Below are 19,996 nucleotides of genomic sequence, written 5' to 3'. Positions count from 1 at the left end.
AGGACTGGTCCATGAAGCCTGTTTCTGCGGATTCTGTGCTCAGGTTTCAAGCTCATTTACATTTACCAAATGTTGACTGACAATGTCTTTACAATATACAGTGCAACTTTCTCCATAAGCTACATCCCAGTTTCTGTTAATACCAAGAACAAATTCAGTGGAGATGCAGAAATTGAAGGCTAGGCAAGGAAGAAAGAACTGGAATTTGAATAGTAAATCTTGCCCTTTAAAATTCTATAATGGACATACATTTTCCTCAGCTCCGCTGTCCTGGAATAAAAGTTTGAACTAAATCGAATCCTTTTGGTACCTTTTGGTAGCTCTGTGCCTTTTTTTTTTTTTCATTAATATCCAGTAAGGCCTATTAATTCACAAGTAGCTAGGCACTAAGCTTGAAACTAGATTGGTTGGGGTTAGGAAAATTGAGATGGAATTGAAGAAGGCAGTCGTCTGGTATTTTTAGTGTTGTTCAGAAAGCTGTAAAAGAACAAAGCTCATGTGGGAAGAAATCCTTATTATATTCCTTCTGCATTCAAAGCGTGTATCGTAATTCTTTACTTGGACAAATTGTACTTGTGTGATCTGCCTTCCAAACTCAGGGGGATGTGGAACTGAACCAGATGTAAACAAGGAAGAAAGAACCAATTTAAAAACAAGACATGGGAGTCAGCTTCATCAATCAGACCAGAGTGAAGCTTTGGGCAACTCCTTCTTCCCGTGTCCTGTTCTTCCCCTTCCTGCCCTGAAAATAAGGGGATAGACCACCTAAATACTTTGCCTCTTGGGTCATCTTTGATTTAGACAGCCTAGGTGTAGCCTACCATTAAGGTAGTTTAGAGAATTAATATGCTATGCATGCTATTGAATGAGGCAACTATTTTCAGTAGACTCTATCCAGCAGTCTCTAGCTGCAAGTTAAATTTTGGGGGGAGATGCCTCTCTCTTCCAGAAGAAAATGACGTTGGAAGAACTAGTGGCTGGAAGATAAAGCTGGACAAATTCAGATCAGTGGTAAGGTGAAAAATTGACAGAACAATTTTTCTCATTGCTCAAAGACTGTGTATTATGGTTAGGCGTCTTTCTAAAATGCATGTTCATCCTAAGCAGATGCTGTGAATTTGATGCAGAAGCTACCATGTGAGAAAGTGTCTGTGGTTTTCTTGCACAGGTGATCTCAATTTTAGATCAAATAATCGTAATGATCCCCTGTGGCTTTAAAAGCCTGGTGAATGTAAATGACAGCGAGATGAACGAGACTTTGGGATGGTGTGTGGTTTTAGCTTTATTCCACGTCATTTATTACTACACTGCATGGTTGAGGTTGTGAAATTGGTTTTATTCTAGAAAGCAAGAGATTTTCCTGAATGAGGACTTGTTTGGTAAGGTGACTATGGAAGGCAGGGTGGATGAAGTACTCCTTTAAACCTGTTATGTATTTGTGTTGCAGCTTTCCTTTTCTCCTACCACACCCATGAGCAGCCACATCAGAGTCCTGACCCTGCTCATAGCCATGCTCCTGTCCTGCTGTGGATTAGCAGTTGTCTGTGGTATTATTGGCTACACTCATGGCATGCACACGTTGGCTTTCATGGCAGCAGAGGTGAGACTTCCTTCATACGTGGTTTCTGCTTTGCTTTTCACCCCTCGCTTGGGGGTATCTTGGCATGCGGTGGGTTTTCTTTTCATTTCCCACAAGGAAAAAACTCCAAAGGTGCAAACAAACCCTCCCCTGGTTTAGATCTACCAGACCTGCATGCTTGCTTTCTTTAGAGTTTAAGCCTGCAAAACACCTTTGTCTGAAGAACAGAATGAGAGGATAAATCCATAAGATGATGCTGAAATCACATGGCAGCCTATGAAGAAATAATGGTTGTGCTTCATGAGCGTTGCAAGAAGGATTAGTTGAAATGGTCGCTGGAGAGAGGGAGAGAGTGTATGTAAAAGTGTGATGTGCACCTCAGCGTGTTTCTCTGAGGCTGTATTTTCTATTTAATTTCTCCCCAAAAGGAATGAGACTAACATCCTTTCCTTAAGGCATGCTCATGTGATTTGCTTATGTTTATGTAAAGAGTTGTGTCTCAGCTGAGATGAGCAAGGCATGTTTGTGCACTCCTGAACCCTCTGCAGTTGGAGTAAACATCAGTATGTTTGTGGAGTGAACATCAGTATGTTTTTGATGTTATGGTGGGTTGTTGCACTCTGCCTGAGGAAGTGATAATCTTAAACAAAGGGGAGGTAACCGGTATAATTGCAAGTGTTAGCTCATCCTTAGTTCAGATAACAAGTAGCATGTATGGTTTATTTTTCCTCTCCTATCTTGAACTCGGAGTCAGTGAGGAGGAAAGAAAACAGTCACCTGATAGGAGAAAATGATGCTGGTCACACCACAGTTCAGTTATTTAATATGTCAGTTTACTTTTCCCTAAATACGAGGATATGCAAGGCCAGATTTGTAATTACACAGTGGAAGGATACTGAAGATTTGTCAGTGTCTCTAATAGGTGGGGTCTTGTTGGTGTTGTGTTTCTTATCTGGGCTTAGCGGAATGATGTATCAGCCTTGTACTAGCGTGGGGTAGGTTTATCAGGGAGCATTAAAGTGCCAAAGCGTTGCCTCGTTAGTGCTGTGCCTTGTGGTGGTGTATGTGTTTTGCATTGCAGGATGGGGCCCAGCTATTCATTTCAGTGGGAGCTGTTCTGTCTGCTTATTAACAAAGGAGTGGCTCAGTCAGCGTAAGTGTGTGGTCCTCAGCCAAGCCATGGATCCAGGCAGCTTGCTGTGCTGCTGGTGGACAGCAGAGGAGGTTTGTGGGGAATGTATAGGAAAGGGTTCTCTACCCTTGCTTGCAACAGCTGGCATTTGAGGACGTTCCTGAGGTGAGGGTTGGACAAGCCTGTTGGGTTTGATAGCCTCAGATGGACTCTGGAAAGTTGTCTGATCGTTTATTGAACTCATTTATACTTTGGCCTCCACGATATCCAAAGGCAACAAATTCCACATTTAACTCGGCTTTGTGTACACAAAAGAGCTCTTCTATTTGTTCTGAATCTTCTGTCTGATAATGTCTCTGGCTATCATCTCAGACATTTATGGTGAAAAAGTGCAAAGAATCATTCCTTGTTTGCTCTTCTTCATACCATTGGTGATTTTATAGACCTTTCTCCTGTTCCCCTTCTGACTTGCCTTCCAAGCAAAAGAAATCTAGTCTGTTTAATCTTTCCTCATATGAAATTGTCTAATATCTTGCCCTTTCATGAATGTTTTAAATATGCCCTATATGGATTGGGTGACCGTGAGTAGTTTTCTTGATTTTAATACCCAGCACTCATGTAAGTGGAATAAAACATTTAGGTTTCTTTCTGTACAGATACTAGCAGTGACACCTCGTGGCAGTCCTCAAGCTCTCGGCAAAAAGCATTAAATCTTGCAGACTGAAATGTTTTCCTGGTGGTGGCTTGTGTGATGCTGTTCGAGAGGGACCCTGCCAAGTGTATTCCATTAGTGTGTATTTAATTACATTAAGTTACATTAAGCTATTCATCTCTCTCCTGACTCTGCAAACATTGATTTAACTTGATGCTTCAGGGTTTTCAATAAAGCAATATAGGTGTTTTTCTCAGGTTTTAGTAGGCTTCCACTTGTTCTGGGTTGTTTGTCAGCCTTTTCTTTCCTGCAAATGCCCAGAGAAGGTTAAATAAGGACAGTCTGTATTTTTGAGTAAACATTAAGCTTTTTCCCTTAATAAATGGTATTTGAGAATTATAGTATAGCAAGTAATGTCTAGTCTGTCTATCTTTGCACCTTTTTTATTGTAAGAATTACTTCATTCCTATAGCAGCCATCCTCTGATCCTGTTTCATACATCCCAGTTAAGGCTGTATAATGCTAGTGATATTCAAATCTTAGAATTGTACCTTACAGATAACAGTATATTTTCCTGTATAGCTTCTCATGCTGCATCCATTATCTTAGGGTTTGAGTGCCTTCCAGTCATGTGCTAATCTACATGACTGCCAGTGTCACAGAGTCTGCAGGGGATAAGCGGTTCATTTTGAGCAGAGCAAGAGCTCTTGAGGTGTTGGTACTGAAAATGGCCTACTGTACGTTTAGAACCTCAGATTACAGAGCTGTGTAACTTGTGATGCAGTGTTGTATTTTCTGCAAAGTATTTCTTGTGTCAGAACACTGAAATGCATTTGTAGAAACAGTGGAGGAACCAGAGACCAGCGCCTTGACCAAATCTGCACTAGCTCGTCCTTTTAATTTTGATGCTCTTGCTGCCTCAGCACTAACCAATATAAATCATGTCTTGGCAACATTAACTTCTTAAAAGTTGCAAAGACTAGACTCTTCAGATTTCTACCTGACAGATGTCTTCCTTATCGGAGACTTCATGCCACATATACTGGTTTTTGACACAAATTTGTGCTCAATGGTGTATCCCTCCAGCATCTCACATAATCATTCTGTTTCCCCACTTGTATGGTTAGAATTTGGACATACTTACTTTCCCTCTGTGGTCTGCCCAAAGCTTCTCCATAGCAGAAAACCTCGTGTGAAGAAGGTGTAGTCTCTTTCCAGTACCCACATGCAGGGTAACAGGAGATAGAAGAGGGTCTCGCAATGTGCCTTGCAGGAGCACCTAGTATGCCAATTTAACTTTTTTATGAAAGATATTTGTGATCAGAACAGCACACTGTGCTAGGTGACTTGCTGTTACCTTCTTGACCTTTTTTTGTGTTACTTGAATGATGTGTGCATCTTATCCTGAAGCCCTTATTTGGTCAGAAGATCGCACTGGTGTTTCAATTGTCACAGGAACATTTATTTTAAAGCCAACCAGTAAACAGTTGGCAGATATGTTGGATATTACTAAGGATTAAATATGCACAGAAGCATTTTAAGAATGGTTTTTACAGATGGAAAAAAATATTAAAACCAGCTGTTTCATTGCTATATTGGGAAGTTAGTGGTTTTGATAGTTGTTCTGTACTGTTTTTAATACTTATGCTGAAGGCATGCCATCAGACCAGTTTTACAGAAATGGTTTCAGTTGCTCATTATAAATCCCCTGCATCTTGGTGTCACTTGGCCCCTGCTAACTACAGGGTAGTGTGGGCAGTCTCTGAAGGGGGTTCATCCTGTCCCATTTTCTTTGACTGGGAGCATACAGTGAAGGGATGGGACACTGTGGGCCTGACAGGTTAGAGAGAGGTGATGGGGCCATGTTTCTTAGATGATTAGAGCCCATGGAAATGTGGTTAGGTGTTCTGGAAACATTCTTTCTGGTGAGTCGTCTTTACACTTCTGATCTACTTACACTTTCTGATATACTCAGTTTTTTTCTCTGTACTTAGCCTAGAGAGGTAAGTATGATTAAAGAGAGAAGTTACTTTTGCAGCGTTCACATCTCAGCAAAGGCGGGAGATTATATGAAAGTGCTTCCATGGTTCTTCCTTAAATTCCTGCTACTATTCGGTTCTTCAGATTTTTCTTGAGCAGTGGGATAAGGAGAGGTAGTTGTTGGGATTGTGGTCTTGATACTCAGTGAGTGATAAGAATTGAAAAAGGCAATATGTCCTATGTAGTGGGGTGGGGAAAGTGAGACTTAACAGCAGTGATGCTAGTGGCTGCTCCAAGAGCATTGTGTGTTTGAGAACAATTTCCTTCTTATTTATTTATAAGCGTCATGTTTGTCACAGGTGTATTGTGCACAGTCATCTATAGTGACCATTGGTTCGCAGGAGCTTGTTAAGCTGCAGTAAATGCATTTTGTGTTTTAACCCTTTAGGTCCTGCCTCTGGACCGCTGTTCCTGCCAGAATGTTGTTAACGTATCTTTTTTTTTCCCCCCTCTTCTGCAGTCTCTGCTTGTGACAGTCAGAACTGCTCATGTGATTTTACGGTGAGTAGCTTATGTTTTGCAGGATGGTTGTTCAAGAAGGCAGTGCGTATAGCATGCTGATTTAAGAGGTGTAAGTAATTACCTTGTTGAATTACAAATGCATGTTTGGAGATGGGCAAAGGTGGTTATCTTTAGCCTGTACTATTTTTAAGCATGAATTCTGCAATGCATGGATAGCTTTAGTGGGTGCTAATAGCTTGAGGCATGGATTAAAATGGATTGGTGCTGCTGTGTGAGGGTTGATATATGCTACTTAATGCCATACTACTGGTTTTCTTTTAAGATCTTAATCTCTAGAACTTTTGCTTTGAAAAAGTAGCATTCATGTCTATCTGTAATGCACGTGTGTATGCATGTGTAGGACATGATGTGTAGCACAGAACCTCTTTGTCCAGGTCACTATTGGCATTTCAGGTCTGTCACCAAGCTGGAATGCTTCACCTGAGAAACATCTCATGTGCTGAAAGATCTGGGTCTGTGGTTACTATAATCCCAAGACTGGCTTTTGGTACTTGCAGGAGTTTTTAGCAAATGCTACATCATCTCTGTTAGCTGATGGTATCTGTAATGCCAGTGTGGGCTAAGCATTGATTGCTTTTTGCCTTTTTAAAATGTTGCTCTTTGAACCAGTAACATTAAAAAAAGTCCCCCAGGAAAGCACAGAGTGCAGGCACTGGGCTTAGGAAGGACAAAGAATCCATATCCAGAAGTTGTTTGAAAAATGGATAAAATCGTTTGAATGTTAGAGATGCTATTTAACAAAAAAGATAGAATAATGTTAATTTCCCTGCTCTTGCAGATATATAATTCACCTCTGGGATCTCAACCATGAAGGAACGTGGGAGGGCAAAGGCACTTATGTCTACTACACAGATTTTGTCATGGAGCTAACCTTGCTTTCACTGGACTTGATGCATCATATTCATATGCTGGTATGAAATACTGGACGTAATGTTGAGCAAATAGACTGGCCTTAAAATAAAGGGTATACTGGGTATACTTTTTTTTTCTTCTTTTAGGAACCAAATATTACAGAGAAATTATTTAAATAGAGAGGAAAATGTAGTGTGGGGCGTTCTGGCATTCTTTCCTCCTGTGTAATTGGAGTCCTCACAAATAACTTTGTTATGGAGTATTAACTACTGTGTAATTATCTGTTTAACAGGTGTTTAATTAGTTTTGTTGTTGAGTAATATCAGACTGAATTATTTTCATTGGCAGCAGGGGATATTTAGCTGAACAGGACTAAATACAGTTTATCCTTATTATACATGCTATGCTGCTTAAGTTGTATCTGAAGATGTAATGAGTAGTAATACCTGTGAACGTGTGTGGTTAGGCTGAATGGTCTCAACAAAAGAAAAATTATTCAGCGTTGTTTTCTCGATTTCTTTTTCTCTTAAGACCTGATGCAGTTTCTTGTGGTGGCCTCTTGTTTCCCATGGTGTTTGTTTCTAACCACTATTCTGTTTTTTTTTCAAAAAGCTGTTTGGCAATATCTGGTTGTCAATGGCAAGCCTGGTGATTTTTATGCAGCTGCGCTACCTGTTCCATGAGGTTCAACGAAGAATTCGGCGGCACAAGAACTACCTGCGTGTGGTTGGAAACATGGAAGCTAGGTGAGCCTCTTATTTGCTCTGATGTGGATCTTGGAGAGTGGATCCTGATGAAGAAGTTGGGATTCTTTTACCTTCCTTTGATACATGATGGCATGGTGTAAGCTGGAGAGATGCAATCTTGCAAATCCAGCTCTTAAAGTCTTTACACTTAAAGTATGTTTTTACCCATTTTATTTGTTACTGGGCACACCCTTTCTGGTTTTAACAGATATGTAGGATTGACTTTTATAATAGCAGTATTACTGGTACCCTATTACTGGCAACAAGTCAACTCCCCTGTCCAGTATTTTTTCTTCTGTATTCTTTTCTATACTACCCTGATGGGGTGACACAAGCTCTGCAGAGCTCTGCCTGTTTCAGTTGTCAAATATTGGCTTTGGCTGTGATGGAAATAAATGCTCTTAATCTCATTAGGCCACACTATTCAGTTACTGCCTGAAATTAAATTGAAGTATTAATTAAAACCTGCTCAGCTTTAGGTATGTATTTATTAAACCTGAAGCCAAATCTAAACAGACTCTGTAGTTGTAGTGGAGCTGAGAGCACCTTGGGATTACTTTAGTCCATCCCTTATAGTGAGGCAATATAGAGAAATTGAGAGGCCGGCTAAAACCTAGTATTGTGCCAGATACTACTGCATCTCTGATCCAATGTTGTCATAACTCAGCCATGTCTTTAATAATTTTAAGAGCAACAGGGAGTTTTTCTGTACATCGCTGTACCATTTTCATTGTGGGCTTCAGTGGGTTTGACTAGTTCTGATGCCTGCTGCTGTAGTCCAGATGGAGAAGACTGACTTCTCTCGAAATTCCCAAGGTTTTATTTGTGAAAAGTCATTTAATGGCTGTAATACGAGATTAAGAGCTGCATAATAAAGTTAATCCACAGTGCATTGTTTCTTTTCAGTAAGATGCAGCTGCTGAACCCCTTTAAGCTGCTCACAAAGCTGTTTGAGTTGCAGGTGTCTTGGACTTCTTGTCTGAGTGACTTGATGTGTTTTTGTCATTCTGATTGTTCTGGAAGAACCACATTCTAGCTTCCTCCTGAAGTTGCCAATGGCAGTGAGCTCCCTGCTTTTGTGTAGTTGTTCTTCAGGTGTATCGCACACCAGCAGTACCATGAAATGTTGTTATATTACTCATTTCTATATTGTCCGTGTTTGGGTACTATGTAGTACCTGCTTGCATGGTGCTGTAGCTTAAAGAAGGAAGGAAAAAAAATGAAAGACAAATGGGGGTTGGCAAAATCTGAGGCCAAAATTAGTCAGACCATAAATGCTTATGATCCCAAGAAGACATCTTAATGGGTACAGCTATTAAAACTCATTTAGAAAAATGACATAAGCCAAATCTATACAGATTATAACTTGAGGTTCTAAACCTAATGATCATACTTCTTAGAAGATACTAAGTCAAAGCTTTTTGCACTTAGGAAGTATGCGGAGACGTGCAAAAAAATGTGCCTGTAAGAAGGCATGGGAGGGACGTGTATGTGTGTCTTCCTTTGTGGTGTGAGTCTGAGTTATGGAAAAAAATAGCAAACTTGCTGGCACACCTCTCCCAAGGAAAAGTTAGTATGGAGGATAAGGTTTTCACAGCATGGGATTCTTTAGATGAGAGGCCATGCTGGGCCATGCTGAGCTGGTGTAGTCATTACTTCTGTCTCTTCGTTTTTCTTTGTAGGTTTGCAGTTGCAACACCAGAGGAGCTAGCAGTCAATAATGATGACTGTGCCATTTGCTGGGACTCCATGCAATCTGCACGTAAACTCCCTTGCGGCCATCTCTTCCACAAGTATGTTTCTGGGGCTGGAGACGGTGCGCCTGACTGTAGAAAGGAAGGGGTATATGGGCATATCTGAAAGTTACAGCAGAATGACAAGTAATGAACTATCAGCAAAGCTGTGAATGCTTACTGCCTGGGTCATCTTGGTCGTCTTCTAATAACAAAGTACAACTCATGTTTGCTACTGTCATGTTCATGTTTGAGTTGTTTCACCTGGTGCATTCTTTTCCCCCCAAAACTAAGAGTTTGCATCTTGTCAACTAATGGGTAGATTGTGCTGAGTTATGGTATCTCAATTGCAAGTCTCTACCCTGCCTTGCTGTGTAACTGCTTGCTAAAGTACGCTCTTTCCCCGCTTCCTTTATCCTATGCATCACCTCTTCCATGAGGGCGTGTTGATTTTCAGGTGAGGAAGAAAAATTGGAGTTAGATCCTTAAGTACCTTTCAGATATTAACTTTAAAGAGAAAATGGGGAATATTTTTATATAGTGCATCCTTGCATGGTGATGAGTCCTCCAGGACAGTTGTGGAGGCCAGGTCTGATTATATGATTTCATGGGGGGATGAGTCCATCAGGGCTGTAAAAGAGGTTAACCAAATTAGCTGAAGAGGTCCCTAAGTAGCTGGTAGTTGCAGCTGGGAGGCTCTTGGCCAAAGGATCTCTCTTTATACTGTTTCTTACGCTCACTCAGTAGTGAATAGTAGCAGATGCTTGTGAAGACAGTGTGCTGAGCTAGATGTGCCTTTTCTTAGATCTTTTGTAGCAGTGCTTACATTTTCATGCTTGTGCTTAAAAAATGAAAGGAGATATGGTGATTGAATCAGGAGTTTCTGAGGTGCCATGTGATTAACATGCATGGTCGGTTAAATTGTCCCTGTGGTGTCATATGAGCAAGTTACTTTCTGCAGATAGCTTTTTACTTTTCTGGTAAGCGTCAAACCAGAGGTTATAATCTATGCGCTAATTTGTTGTCATTTATGACAAACCTTGCCATAAATATTTATCTGTGTTCCAAGAAGTCTCTAATGAGATAATGTGCCTCCGTAGCAGAAACTCCTCTTTCAATGCTACTGAATCATATGAATATTTAATCACCTACTGAGCACTTGAGAAGCCCAGGGTCCTCTCTTCAGAAAGTTGTTTTCTCTGTATCTAGAATGATCCTTTTGGATTTTTTTCTGAAGCTAAGTTACACTTACCTCCTTGGTGCATTTAGGGAGGGAACGTGTTACAGTGGGTGACCTATGCTTGTATATAAACCCAGATGTAATTAATAACCCTATTTACAACCTAAGAATGGTTTCTCTCCTCATAAAAGTGTAGTGATTTTGCCAACAGGCTAGATGTTGTGTCCATTCTCAATTACGTGGGTTTTTTTTTCGCAGCCATTTATTTGGAGTAGAAGAGAGGATGGCAGGAAAGATTCACGTTGCTGAGGTCAGCTCTGTGCCTAAATATTAAGGAAGTTTAATGGGAGTGGGTGTCTGAATCTTTTAAGCTCTGCTGAAACTCTCTCCTTTATCTTTTAGGAAGCAGTTGCTGCTCTAAAATGTTGCTGACCTTCACCTGTTGTTAGTCATCCTAATACTGAAGGGCTATAGGTGACTGAGCCCTTCTGCCTGTACGGTACTAAATGGGTATAACCATGGCTGCAAGCCTTTAGGGCTTAGTGTTGATGCAGGGTGAGAGGTGTTCGTGTCTGTTCCAGCATCTCAGTGGTTGAGCTGTTGAGGAGCAGCAGCATGGTGGTAGCTTGTGTCAGTCCAGGTGTTTCACAAGTGACCTTTTGAGTACAACTGTAGCAGGGGTTTGAGTTTGCTGCAGGCAGGGTGGTTTTGCTGTAGTAATGGAGACGAAGCTGGACAGCATCGGCAGTGCTAATGTGCTGGCTGTGCTGATGACCAAGGTGGTGGAAGATGGTAGATTTTTATTGTAGTGCTTTGGTTGTTTCTGGGAAACCCATCACTGATTTCTGAACACTGCATATCCCTCCATTTAAATTTGATGAAAAACACTTTGGCAATATGTCTATACATTACAGCTTCAGGAATTGTGCAGAGTGCTTGTATCCTTGACTTTGCTGTAGTCCTGCAATTAGGGCTTTTTCCTTGCTCTGGCAGCCCAAACCTGTGATCTGTGCCTTTACTCCATTTGCAAGTACACAATCTGGGGAACAGGTTTATTTGACCTTTTTGTATGTCTCTACCTTTCTAAAGGGTTTTGAGAGCTTCTGCTGGGAAAAAACCCCCACCCTACAAGTGTGTAATATTTGAGATATGTTCAGTTCTGTGAAATTCAGTTCTTCCATACTGAAAATTAGGTTTAACATGCCAACAAATACCACAACTGGGTCATATCAGTCTGAATCAAAAAGTAGGCACAGCTCCAAGTATTTAAACCTGCATTTCAAATACTTCTCACTTTCTGCAAGACAGCGAATGTTCAGAATTAAGTAAAGGTTTTAATGGCACAGTACTGGTTGGTATTAATAATATCTGTTTAGATAGTTCCCAGATTGGTGCTCACTTTGGTGGTGATTTGGGTATTGATATTTTTGAAAAGATATTTCAAAAACTTTGGAGGTGCCATTGCCACATCACACTGGCAGAACTGCTATGAAAATGTATCGGTATATTTGAAATACTTGTCCAGTTGTTTTTTGTCCTTTTTCAGTTGGGAATGGTGAGAGAAGAGAAACGTTTTGTTTCCCCTTCCAGGCAAAACTTGCTTGTTCTGAGTGAGACAGACAACAAACTTGCAGAGTGTTTTAAGTTTGTGATAAATATGCATGGTTGTTTATCAAAAGTGAACACTTGAGTATTTTCAGCTGAAAGAAATAAGAAACCTATGCCAGAGTCATCAGGAGCTCATCACGCGTACCTCACAAATTATCTTTGAGCAGTCCATGTGTTGATGTTCTGTACAGAATATGCTACAGCTGCTTGATGTACTCGTGATACTGATGTCTTGGAAAAACGCTGCAAGCTCACCATAATATTACTGTTTTCCTGTCAGCTCATGCCTGCGGTCCTGGCTGGAACAAGATACATCTTGCCCCACCTGCAGAATGTCTCTTAATATCACTGACAGTCATCATGTGAGGGATGATCACCAAAGGGAAAATCTGGATGAGAACCTAGTCCCTGTGGCAGTAGCAGAAGGCAGACCACGCTTGAACCAGCACAATCACTTCTTCCACTTTGACGGTGAGCTAAGCAGATTTGACATCTGATGCTGTTGCCCAAATAAACGAAGGGAACATCCTTCTGTAGAAAGGAATTCTGTCCATGCTTCAATTGAAACCTAAACCGTGCTTCTGCTTGTCTTTGTCAAACACTTACATGTTTCTTATGGTTCTTTTGCAAGAGCTTAGATGCATGTCTCTGAAGTTGTCCAGAGCTACAGAGATTTCTTGAAAGATTTTGTACAAGTGCTCCCTTTTTCTTGATTTGTTGTGGGTAGCAGCTTTAATACTGGCATTTATTCATTGTGTGCTATGTGGACAAGCAGAACGGAAAATTCATGTGCCTTATTTTGTTACCAGGTGGTGGTTAATCAGTGACAGTCAAAGAGGAGAAAAACTTCTGTGGTGCAGTCTAAAAGTTGATCTTGCCCCTATCCCCTAGCTAATGTGAGGTTGTCAAAAGTCCATTTGCCACTCAATTTACAAGAGACTTGCAATGCTTGGTTAGGTGCAGAAGTCTGCAGAAGCTTATTCTTAGAAGGAATCATGTAAATGGAACAGTTCTACATGTTTTGTTTTTTTCAGTGGCGTGTTATAAGTACTTACAAAGCAGATGTGATTTCAGACCATGATAAGTTCTGTGTGTGCAGACAAGCTTGTTCTGAAATAGACAATTTCTGTTGCTTATCTTCCAGGTTTTTTTATAGTTTTGGTATTGGTGTGTGCTTGTCTTCCTCAGTTTCCCAGGTTTTTGATGTCAGTCATTGTTTCTCAGTAGGTTTCACTAGCGCAAATACTCTGCTTTGGCCTCTGTCCTTGTGGAGCTCCCATGATGTAGCTGAGATGCTGCAAACTTACGTAGTGACCCATTCTTTGTCTGTGCTCTGTTTTGCAGTCTTTGGGGATTGTGGGAGGACAGTAATGGGCAGAGAAGGGTCAGACATTTCTAGGTACACTGAGACTGGCTGATAGCTTCTTGCATGGCTCCCACTTTTGGGGTGCTTTAGGTCTCCGAAGGACATTTATATTTAGAATACCACTCTGTTTTTTTGATAGCTGACCTCCCCAGTGCTCTCCTGTGGCTTGGAGACCTGCAAAATTACTGTGGAGATAGAAGGAGAAGTGGCACAGAGCAAACCCTGTGTTTATTTAAATGGAAACGCAGAAGGAGGAGGGAGCCAGCCATGTGCCCTACTCTGTTGAGCCTAAGCACACAATTGCAGCAGTCACTTTGTTCGGTTACTCTGTGTCCCTTTATAGTAATATTTTCTCAGTGATGCCAACCATGTATAGGTGACCCATTTTAGGACCAGATTCAGCCTGTTTAGAAGCTGGCCTGTTTTTAGTAAAATTACTGGAATTATTCATGTATTTTAGAATTGAATTTGGCTCTGGATTATTTTAATTTTCCTTTTAATGGGAACATTAAAACAAGAAAACAAGGATGTGTTGTTTTCTTGATCCTCTTCTAGCCCTCAGATTGTTAAGCCACTGACTGTGTTTGAAGAGACTGTCAGCAGTTACTGATTTACTCCAGTCCGTCTCCACATTTGGGAGACCTTAGGGGTGAATTGCACTGCAGAACTCCCCATATGTTCCTTGTGGAAATATGAAGACTTATGTTAAATACATGCAGAAGTACTTTGCCTGCTGAGAACCTCATGTTCTTGCTTGACTTTCTTGGTGATTTCTTATTCTTAGGCTCTCGAATAGCCAGCTGGCTGCCCAGTTTTTCAGTAGAAGTGATGCATACCACAAACATCCTTGGTATTGCACAAGCCAGCAACTCCCAACTTAATGCTATGGTAAGACTGCTTTAATAGTTTGCACCTCAGCTTTTCTATTTGTATTGTGGTGGGGGGAAAGAGGTACATGCAGAATGAGAGCATAATGGGGAAGGCAAAACAGTGTATAGATGCTACGTGAAAGCTATTTTTTTTGAGTGAGAGAAGCTTTATTTTAGTGAAGTTAGGGCTATATATTGGTTCAAATGTGCAAACATAAAAACAGGTCTGGAGGTAGGTAAATGAGGGAGAAAAATTACATGTACTTTCTGTGTAGATAGGCAGACTTTATCTCAGCTTGCTTTTAGTGCAGCTTAGCTTTTTTTCAGTACTTATCCTCACTTGCAACTTGCAGTAGCAAAGGGTGTGAGTCTGTAACCAGAGAATTTACCTGTTGTTCAAGTCGTAACTGATCAAACCCATTCTATAGGTTTTGATTTTTTTAATATTTATTTTTAATAGCACTAAGCTCCAAGATAGCTGTTTCTGTTTGTCTTGTCAGTGTGAGATGGGGCTTTCTGTAGCACAGTCAACTCTTGCTGGTTCATGATGACGATAGGAGTGTTGAGGATGAAATCCCAGGTTTGTTGAATTCATACATAAACACTCTAATGTAGTACAAAAAGAGAAGGATATGGCCCCATGAAACATACTCATTTAGTTGAAGTGCTGTCTCTTTTGACTTCTTAAAGCTACTGTGTGCTATAGCATGTTACTAAATGTTCAGTGAGGTGTCTCATGAAAGTGATGTAATTTTCTGAATGTGAAATCTCTCCCATAGCCTTCACTACTGTTTGAGACTCAACAGGATAAGGCCACAATTTTTAGGGGGTTTGAGGCAGGGCAGGCAGGGAATGGTAAGGTGTTGGCAAATGATTTACTAGTTAAATATGCAGGAGCTCTCCATCTAAGGTCAGTTTAGTTTTTCTTTTACTGGACACAGTGACACAAATGGGTTTTTGTTAAGGATGAGCAATGATTTCTTACCATCGCGTATTATTAAAAGTACAGTAGCAACTTATGTTAAAATGCCTACTTTAGTGGGAAGGCCCAGGTTAGAAAACTATTAAAATGTTACACATTTTTAATAGAAAAGTGAAATTCTCTGTTACGTTACTGAATAAAAACCTAGGGAAGTATTTTGAGGGAAAGGCCAGAGGCTGAAATGCTGCATCAGTTGTTCTGGTCACAGGTTAGTACAATGGAGAGTTAGGTTTGCTGTAGTTGCTTGTGTTTGAACCTACTGTCAGCTGGTGCATAGTTTTTGCTTTGCTGTCAAAACTCCTTCCACCCTTCTTTTCTCCCCTGTGACTTTCAGCATTAGTTAAAATACAGATTTTAATATTTAATGAAGTCTAGTTGTTGGACTGACTCTAAAAGTGTATTATTTGTCTGCCCTCTTACTTTTATCTATTTAATGTGGATATTATTTAAGTAACTTGAAATTCAATAATATCAGTTCCCTGACAACTCAGTTTAATTTACTTGAGCTTTCAGACGCTGTTAAACTGGTTTATAGGCAAGCTGGCTGGAGAGAGTAGGTTATTAAAACTTATTGTACTTGTCCTTACCAGTACCATTTTGGAACCCGTCTGGGACAAAGAAAAAAAAATTATTTTTTTTTCAGTGTTGATCTAACTTTCAGTCACTCATGTGAATTTTGTATAGATCTTTATTAAAAAGGCTGTCATAAAAAGAGGGTTAGGAAGCTTTTGAAGCCTTTGTGCATCTACAAGAACTGTTCAGGAGCCTAAATTTTCAGGACCATGTGGTGTCTCCATAGGAGTTTCAGTTTTGCTGTTGACTTCAATGGAGTCAAAATATTGCCCTGTAAGTCATTGCCAGCATGAGTTTTCTTTCTCTTGTTTTTCTTTCTGTGTGTGGGTTATCATATCATAAACAGCATCTTTGAGCTGTTAATTTTTTAAATCTCTTTTTGTTGAGATACTTACCAGCTAACTTTTATTTACTGCTGATACTGACTGTATAAACCTTGCTTTCTCCAGGCCCATCAGATTCAGGAGATGTTCCCTCAGGTTCCTTATCATTTAGTTCTACAGGATCTGCAGCTAACTCGTTCTGTAGAGATCACCACTGACAACATCCTAGAAGGGCGCATCCAGGTACCTTTCCCCACACAGGTAAGTCGTAAGACTGTGCACCTAAAATGGCTGACTGACTGACTTACCACTGAACTGAGCCTGTTAATAATGAGTGAGGGGAATGAGGTACGTTGAAGCACTGGTGAATCCAGTTTAGCTTAATGCAGTAGTATTCTTCAGATTTCACTTGTAGGAAGATGTTGCAGTTGGAAGCACCAAACCAGTTTTGGCAGTCTAGTATATGTTATACCTCCATGTTGCAACTTCCAGTTCAATTGGAATGTCTCACGGTGGTGTGTGATTGATTGAGATGTATGCATCTGTTCCTTGCTCTGGCCCTTAGAAGGCCTTTTAATGTATTAGGATTGGTCTCAGGTGTGCTCCAGCATTATCCATTTGTAATACAAGTGTCCTGGTTTTGGCTGGGATGGAGTTAATTTTCTTCCTAGTAGCTGGTACTGTGCTGTGTTCTGGGTTTAGGATGAGAATAATGTTGATAACACACTGATATTTTAGTTGTTGCTGAGCAGTGCTTACACTAAGTGAGGGACTTCGCAGCTTCTCAAGCTGCCCTGCCAGCGAGTAGGCTGGGGAGTGCACAAGAAATTGGGAGGGGACACAGCTGGGACAGCTGACCCCAACTGACCCAAGGGATATTCCATACCATGTGACGTCATGCCCAGTATATAAACTAGGGGGAAAGCTGGCTGGGGCGCTGCTGCTCGGGCACAGCCTGAGCATTGGTCGGTTGTTGGTGAGCAGTGTTTTTTTATTTGCATCACTTGTTTTTCTTGGGTTTTATTTCTCTCTCTTTTTGCTATTTTCCTTTTCATTACAATTTATTATTATTTTATTTCAATTGTTAAACTGTTCTTATCTCAACCCATGAGTTTTCTTACTTTTACCCTTCTGATTCTCTCCCCCATCCCACTGGGGTGGAGTGAGTGAGCGGCTGTGTGGTGGTTAGTTGCCAGCTGGTTAAACCATGACAACAGGGTATTTTCTTTATGAAGGAAAGTCAGATTTTATCACCCATGCCCTATAGCTTGCCCCTGATGATGTGATTAGACTGCAGGATGCATGCAGTGCTTGTCTGTTCAGTCTCAAACATGTTATATGGTGCCAAATTCTAGTAAAAAAAGTCAGATTTTGTTTTTTCTTCGTTTAAATCTCTGTAAATGCAGTATATTCAGTCATGTACCAAAAATATATTGAAAATGTCCTAGCTAGATGAGAGACAAATATTTGCTCAGTTAAAGCAGCTCTTCTCAGTCGCTCTTGTGCAGAGCCTTTAGAACATTTCCAGTTGATTTCTCTGCTGACAGATAATTGAATTGTACCACTTAGGAAGGTTCTCTGCAAAGAAAATAGTCGGCAAAATGATGCCTTGTTCTTAATTAGTGATAGCAGATTTCAATAAAGCAGTCTGGGGACAATGTTTCTGTTAATAAGAATATCGAATTCTGGTTCTGTGCACATCAGATAGTACTGTTATCTGGAGTCTGCATGTGCGGAAGCAGAGAGAATTCTCTTTCAGCACAGAGCATTCTGTTTACTGCTAACTTATCTGTTTCCAAATTGAACATAACGCATGACGTTGCAGAGGGCAGAGTTTGAATGTGTTCAAAGAACTTGTTTTTGTTTTGCCATTTCACACACTGTATTAAACCCATGATGTTTCCATTTCAGCGTGCAGATAGCATTAGACCTGCGTTGAACAGTTCTGTGGAACGGCACAGTACTGATCAGGAGGATGCTGAAACTGTCACTCAGGTAATTTGGCATAAAAATGGGCCAAAATCACAATTAGAAGCTGCATGAATAGGTAAAGGCATTTGGTTCCATACCAGGTCAGGTTGGTGGCAGCCCTTGCTTGCATTTCACACCAGAACTAACACTGCCAGGCAACTGAAGAAAGACTTCAGCATGGTGCCCCTGTAAAGAACTATCGTGTGTGCTTTTCTTTTTCCTCCTTGAAGGAAAGCGCTCTTGAGTGATACAAAGAACAGAAAAAGATCATGTCTCTGTTCACGTCTGGTCAGGCCTGTGCTCATCTGTGGAATATGAAGAGCAGGATGCTTTGCTCTTCCCCTTCCTCTTCCCATTCCCATTCTGTACGTCTCAAGACACTTCCTGTAAAATGAGTAGTTTTTCTCTTCTGGGTACAAGAATTCTTTTGTGTTCTGGAGAAGGGACTTGAAGGCATGAGGAGCTTTGGTGTGAATGGAGTGGCATACAAACAGGACCACGAGATAACAGCCCTTTTACATATAAAGCACAATAATGGGTTTTGCTGTTCTTCACTAAGGGCTTTATTAAGCAGCATGTGCTAGCTAAAATGTGCCAGGAAGAAAAAAAATTAGCCTGCGAATAGAATAAAGTCTCACTCCACTTTTTTTTTCTCCTCTGACTGTAGTAGCAAAATCATGAGGGTTTCTGTTTTATAAACCTCCCTCTCCGCTGGCTTAGAAAGCGAGTGAACTTGTGAGGCAGCTGACTTTCTGCCTCTGCAGCCTTTAATAACCTAAATAGCCAACCTGTTACTCACCTGAAACTGAAGTGTGGCAGTTCCCTTGTTAGCAGGTTGCAAGACAGAAGAAAAACTTTCATTTGATTTGGTACTGCGGTTGAGACTGAAGAAGGGGTGGTGGGGATTGGTACAGGTGTTTGATAAGAGCCTGGGATTGGAGATGCAGAACTGCAGGAATGAAAATCTTGATCTGGGTCTAGCAACTCTTCAGTAACTTTTTGGGTTAACTTGAAGGTTTTGGTGGCATTTCCCCTCCCCTGTTCTTCATGAGTGAAACCTCTCTTTCTCCAAATGGTATCTAACTAGTTTTCCTTAGCTTGGTACTGGCTTCAGATCCCACTTTGAATAATTGTGTTGCTATTTACCTTTCTTCCTTCCTGCCTGGCACTACCTGTGTCTCTGTCCTTCCTTCTCCAGAACTTGAAAAACCTGGGAGTGGTGTTCATGCGTCATGTCATTGAGCACGTGCTCTCTAATAGTGACGTCTTCTTGCTTTGAATTACAGCTAAGCACTTTGCTCAAATGATGTGTGGGAGCGAGTGGTGGTTTGGATGGAGAATGTATTTTTATTTTGTAGAATAGCACAGTGATAGCCTGGAGGTACCTGAACAGTTACAAATTACCTGCAGCTTAGTGGGGCTGCTGGTAGCTCTGTGTGTGGGATGAACTGGTGGCCTCTGCGCAGGTTTTCCTGGATGGATATTTACTGTGCCCAATGGGATTCACAGGCAAAGGCTGAAGTGGGAGACTGAGACTGCCATGCACGGAGAGAAACTTGCTGCTGGGTAGCATTGTGGAAGCTCCAGTTGCTGCTGTCCTCCTCTAGCCTCATAAATGCTTTGTGCATTTGGTGTTAACTTAGGCTGGCTTCAAACAAGCTGATCACCCTTGTTATGTAGCCACAGAGATCTACCTAGGAGTCAAGCTTGCTTACCTCCTTGCTTTTGATAGTATTTCTGTTGTGCAGAGAAGACTTGGGAGCCTAGGGGTGTTTTTCCTCTAGGAAACTCCCGTCACTTTTGTGTCTCTGATTTTGCTTTCATTTTTTAACTGAGTAGCTACTGTATTGTAGATGTTCTCTTTCTTC

The 19,996-nt window shown here is 40.9% G+C and overlaps 1 protein-coding gene across 2 annotated transcripts in view; it reads left to right on the top strand.

The window, feature by feature from the left end:
• Window positions 1-19,996, top strand: part of AMFR (autocrine motility factor receptor) — a 30,535-nt gene that overhangs the window by 4,341 nt on the left and 6,198 nt on the right. Inside the window, exons 4-12 of one of the 2 annotated variants that reach the window (XM_069793759.1) lie at window positions 1,448-1,600; window positions 5,864-5,904; window positions 6,704-6,836; window positions 7,390-7,523; window positions 9,206-9,316; window positions 12,325-12,515; window positions 14,195-14,298; window positions 16,284-16,418; window positions 18,069-18,152. In XM_069793759.1, coding sequence (XP_069649860.1) covers window positions 1,448-1,600; window positions 5,864-5,904; window positions 6,704-6,836; window positions 7,390-7,523; window positions 9,206-9,316; window positions 12,325-12,515; window positions 14,195-14,298; window positions 16,284-16,418; window positions 18,069-18,152 — 1,086 coding nt within the window. The remainder of the gene's footprint in view (window positions 1-1,447; window positions 1,601-5,863; window positions 5,905-6,703; window positions 6,837-7,389; window positions 7,524-9,205; window positions 9,317-12,324; window positions 12,516-14,194; window positions 14,299-16,283; window positions 16,419-18,068; window positions 18,153-19,996) is intronic. The other variant, XM_069793760.1, reaches the window with a different exon arrangement.

The sequence above is a fragment of the Haliaeetus albicilla genome, chromosome 10 (assembly GCF_947461875.1).
Source record: "Haliaeetus albicilla chromosome 10, bHalAlb1.1, whole genome shotgun sequence".
NCBI classification, from domain to species: domain Eukaryota; kingdom Metazoa; phylum Chordata; class Aves; order Accipitriformes; family Accipitridae; genus Haliaeetus; species Haliaeetus albicilla.
Note: the sequence above shows the minus strand (reverse complement) of the source record. Positions and strands in the feature narration are given on the sequence as shown.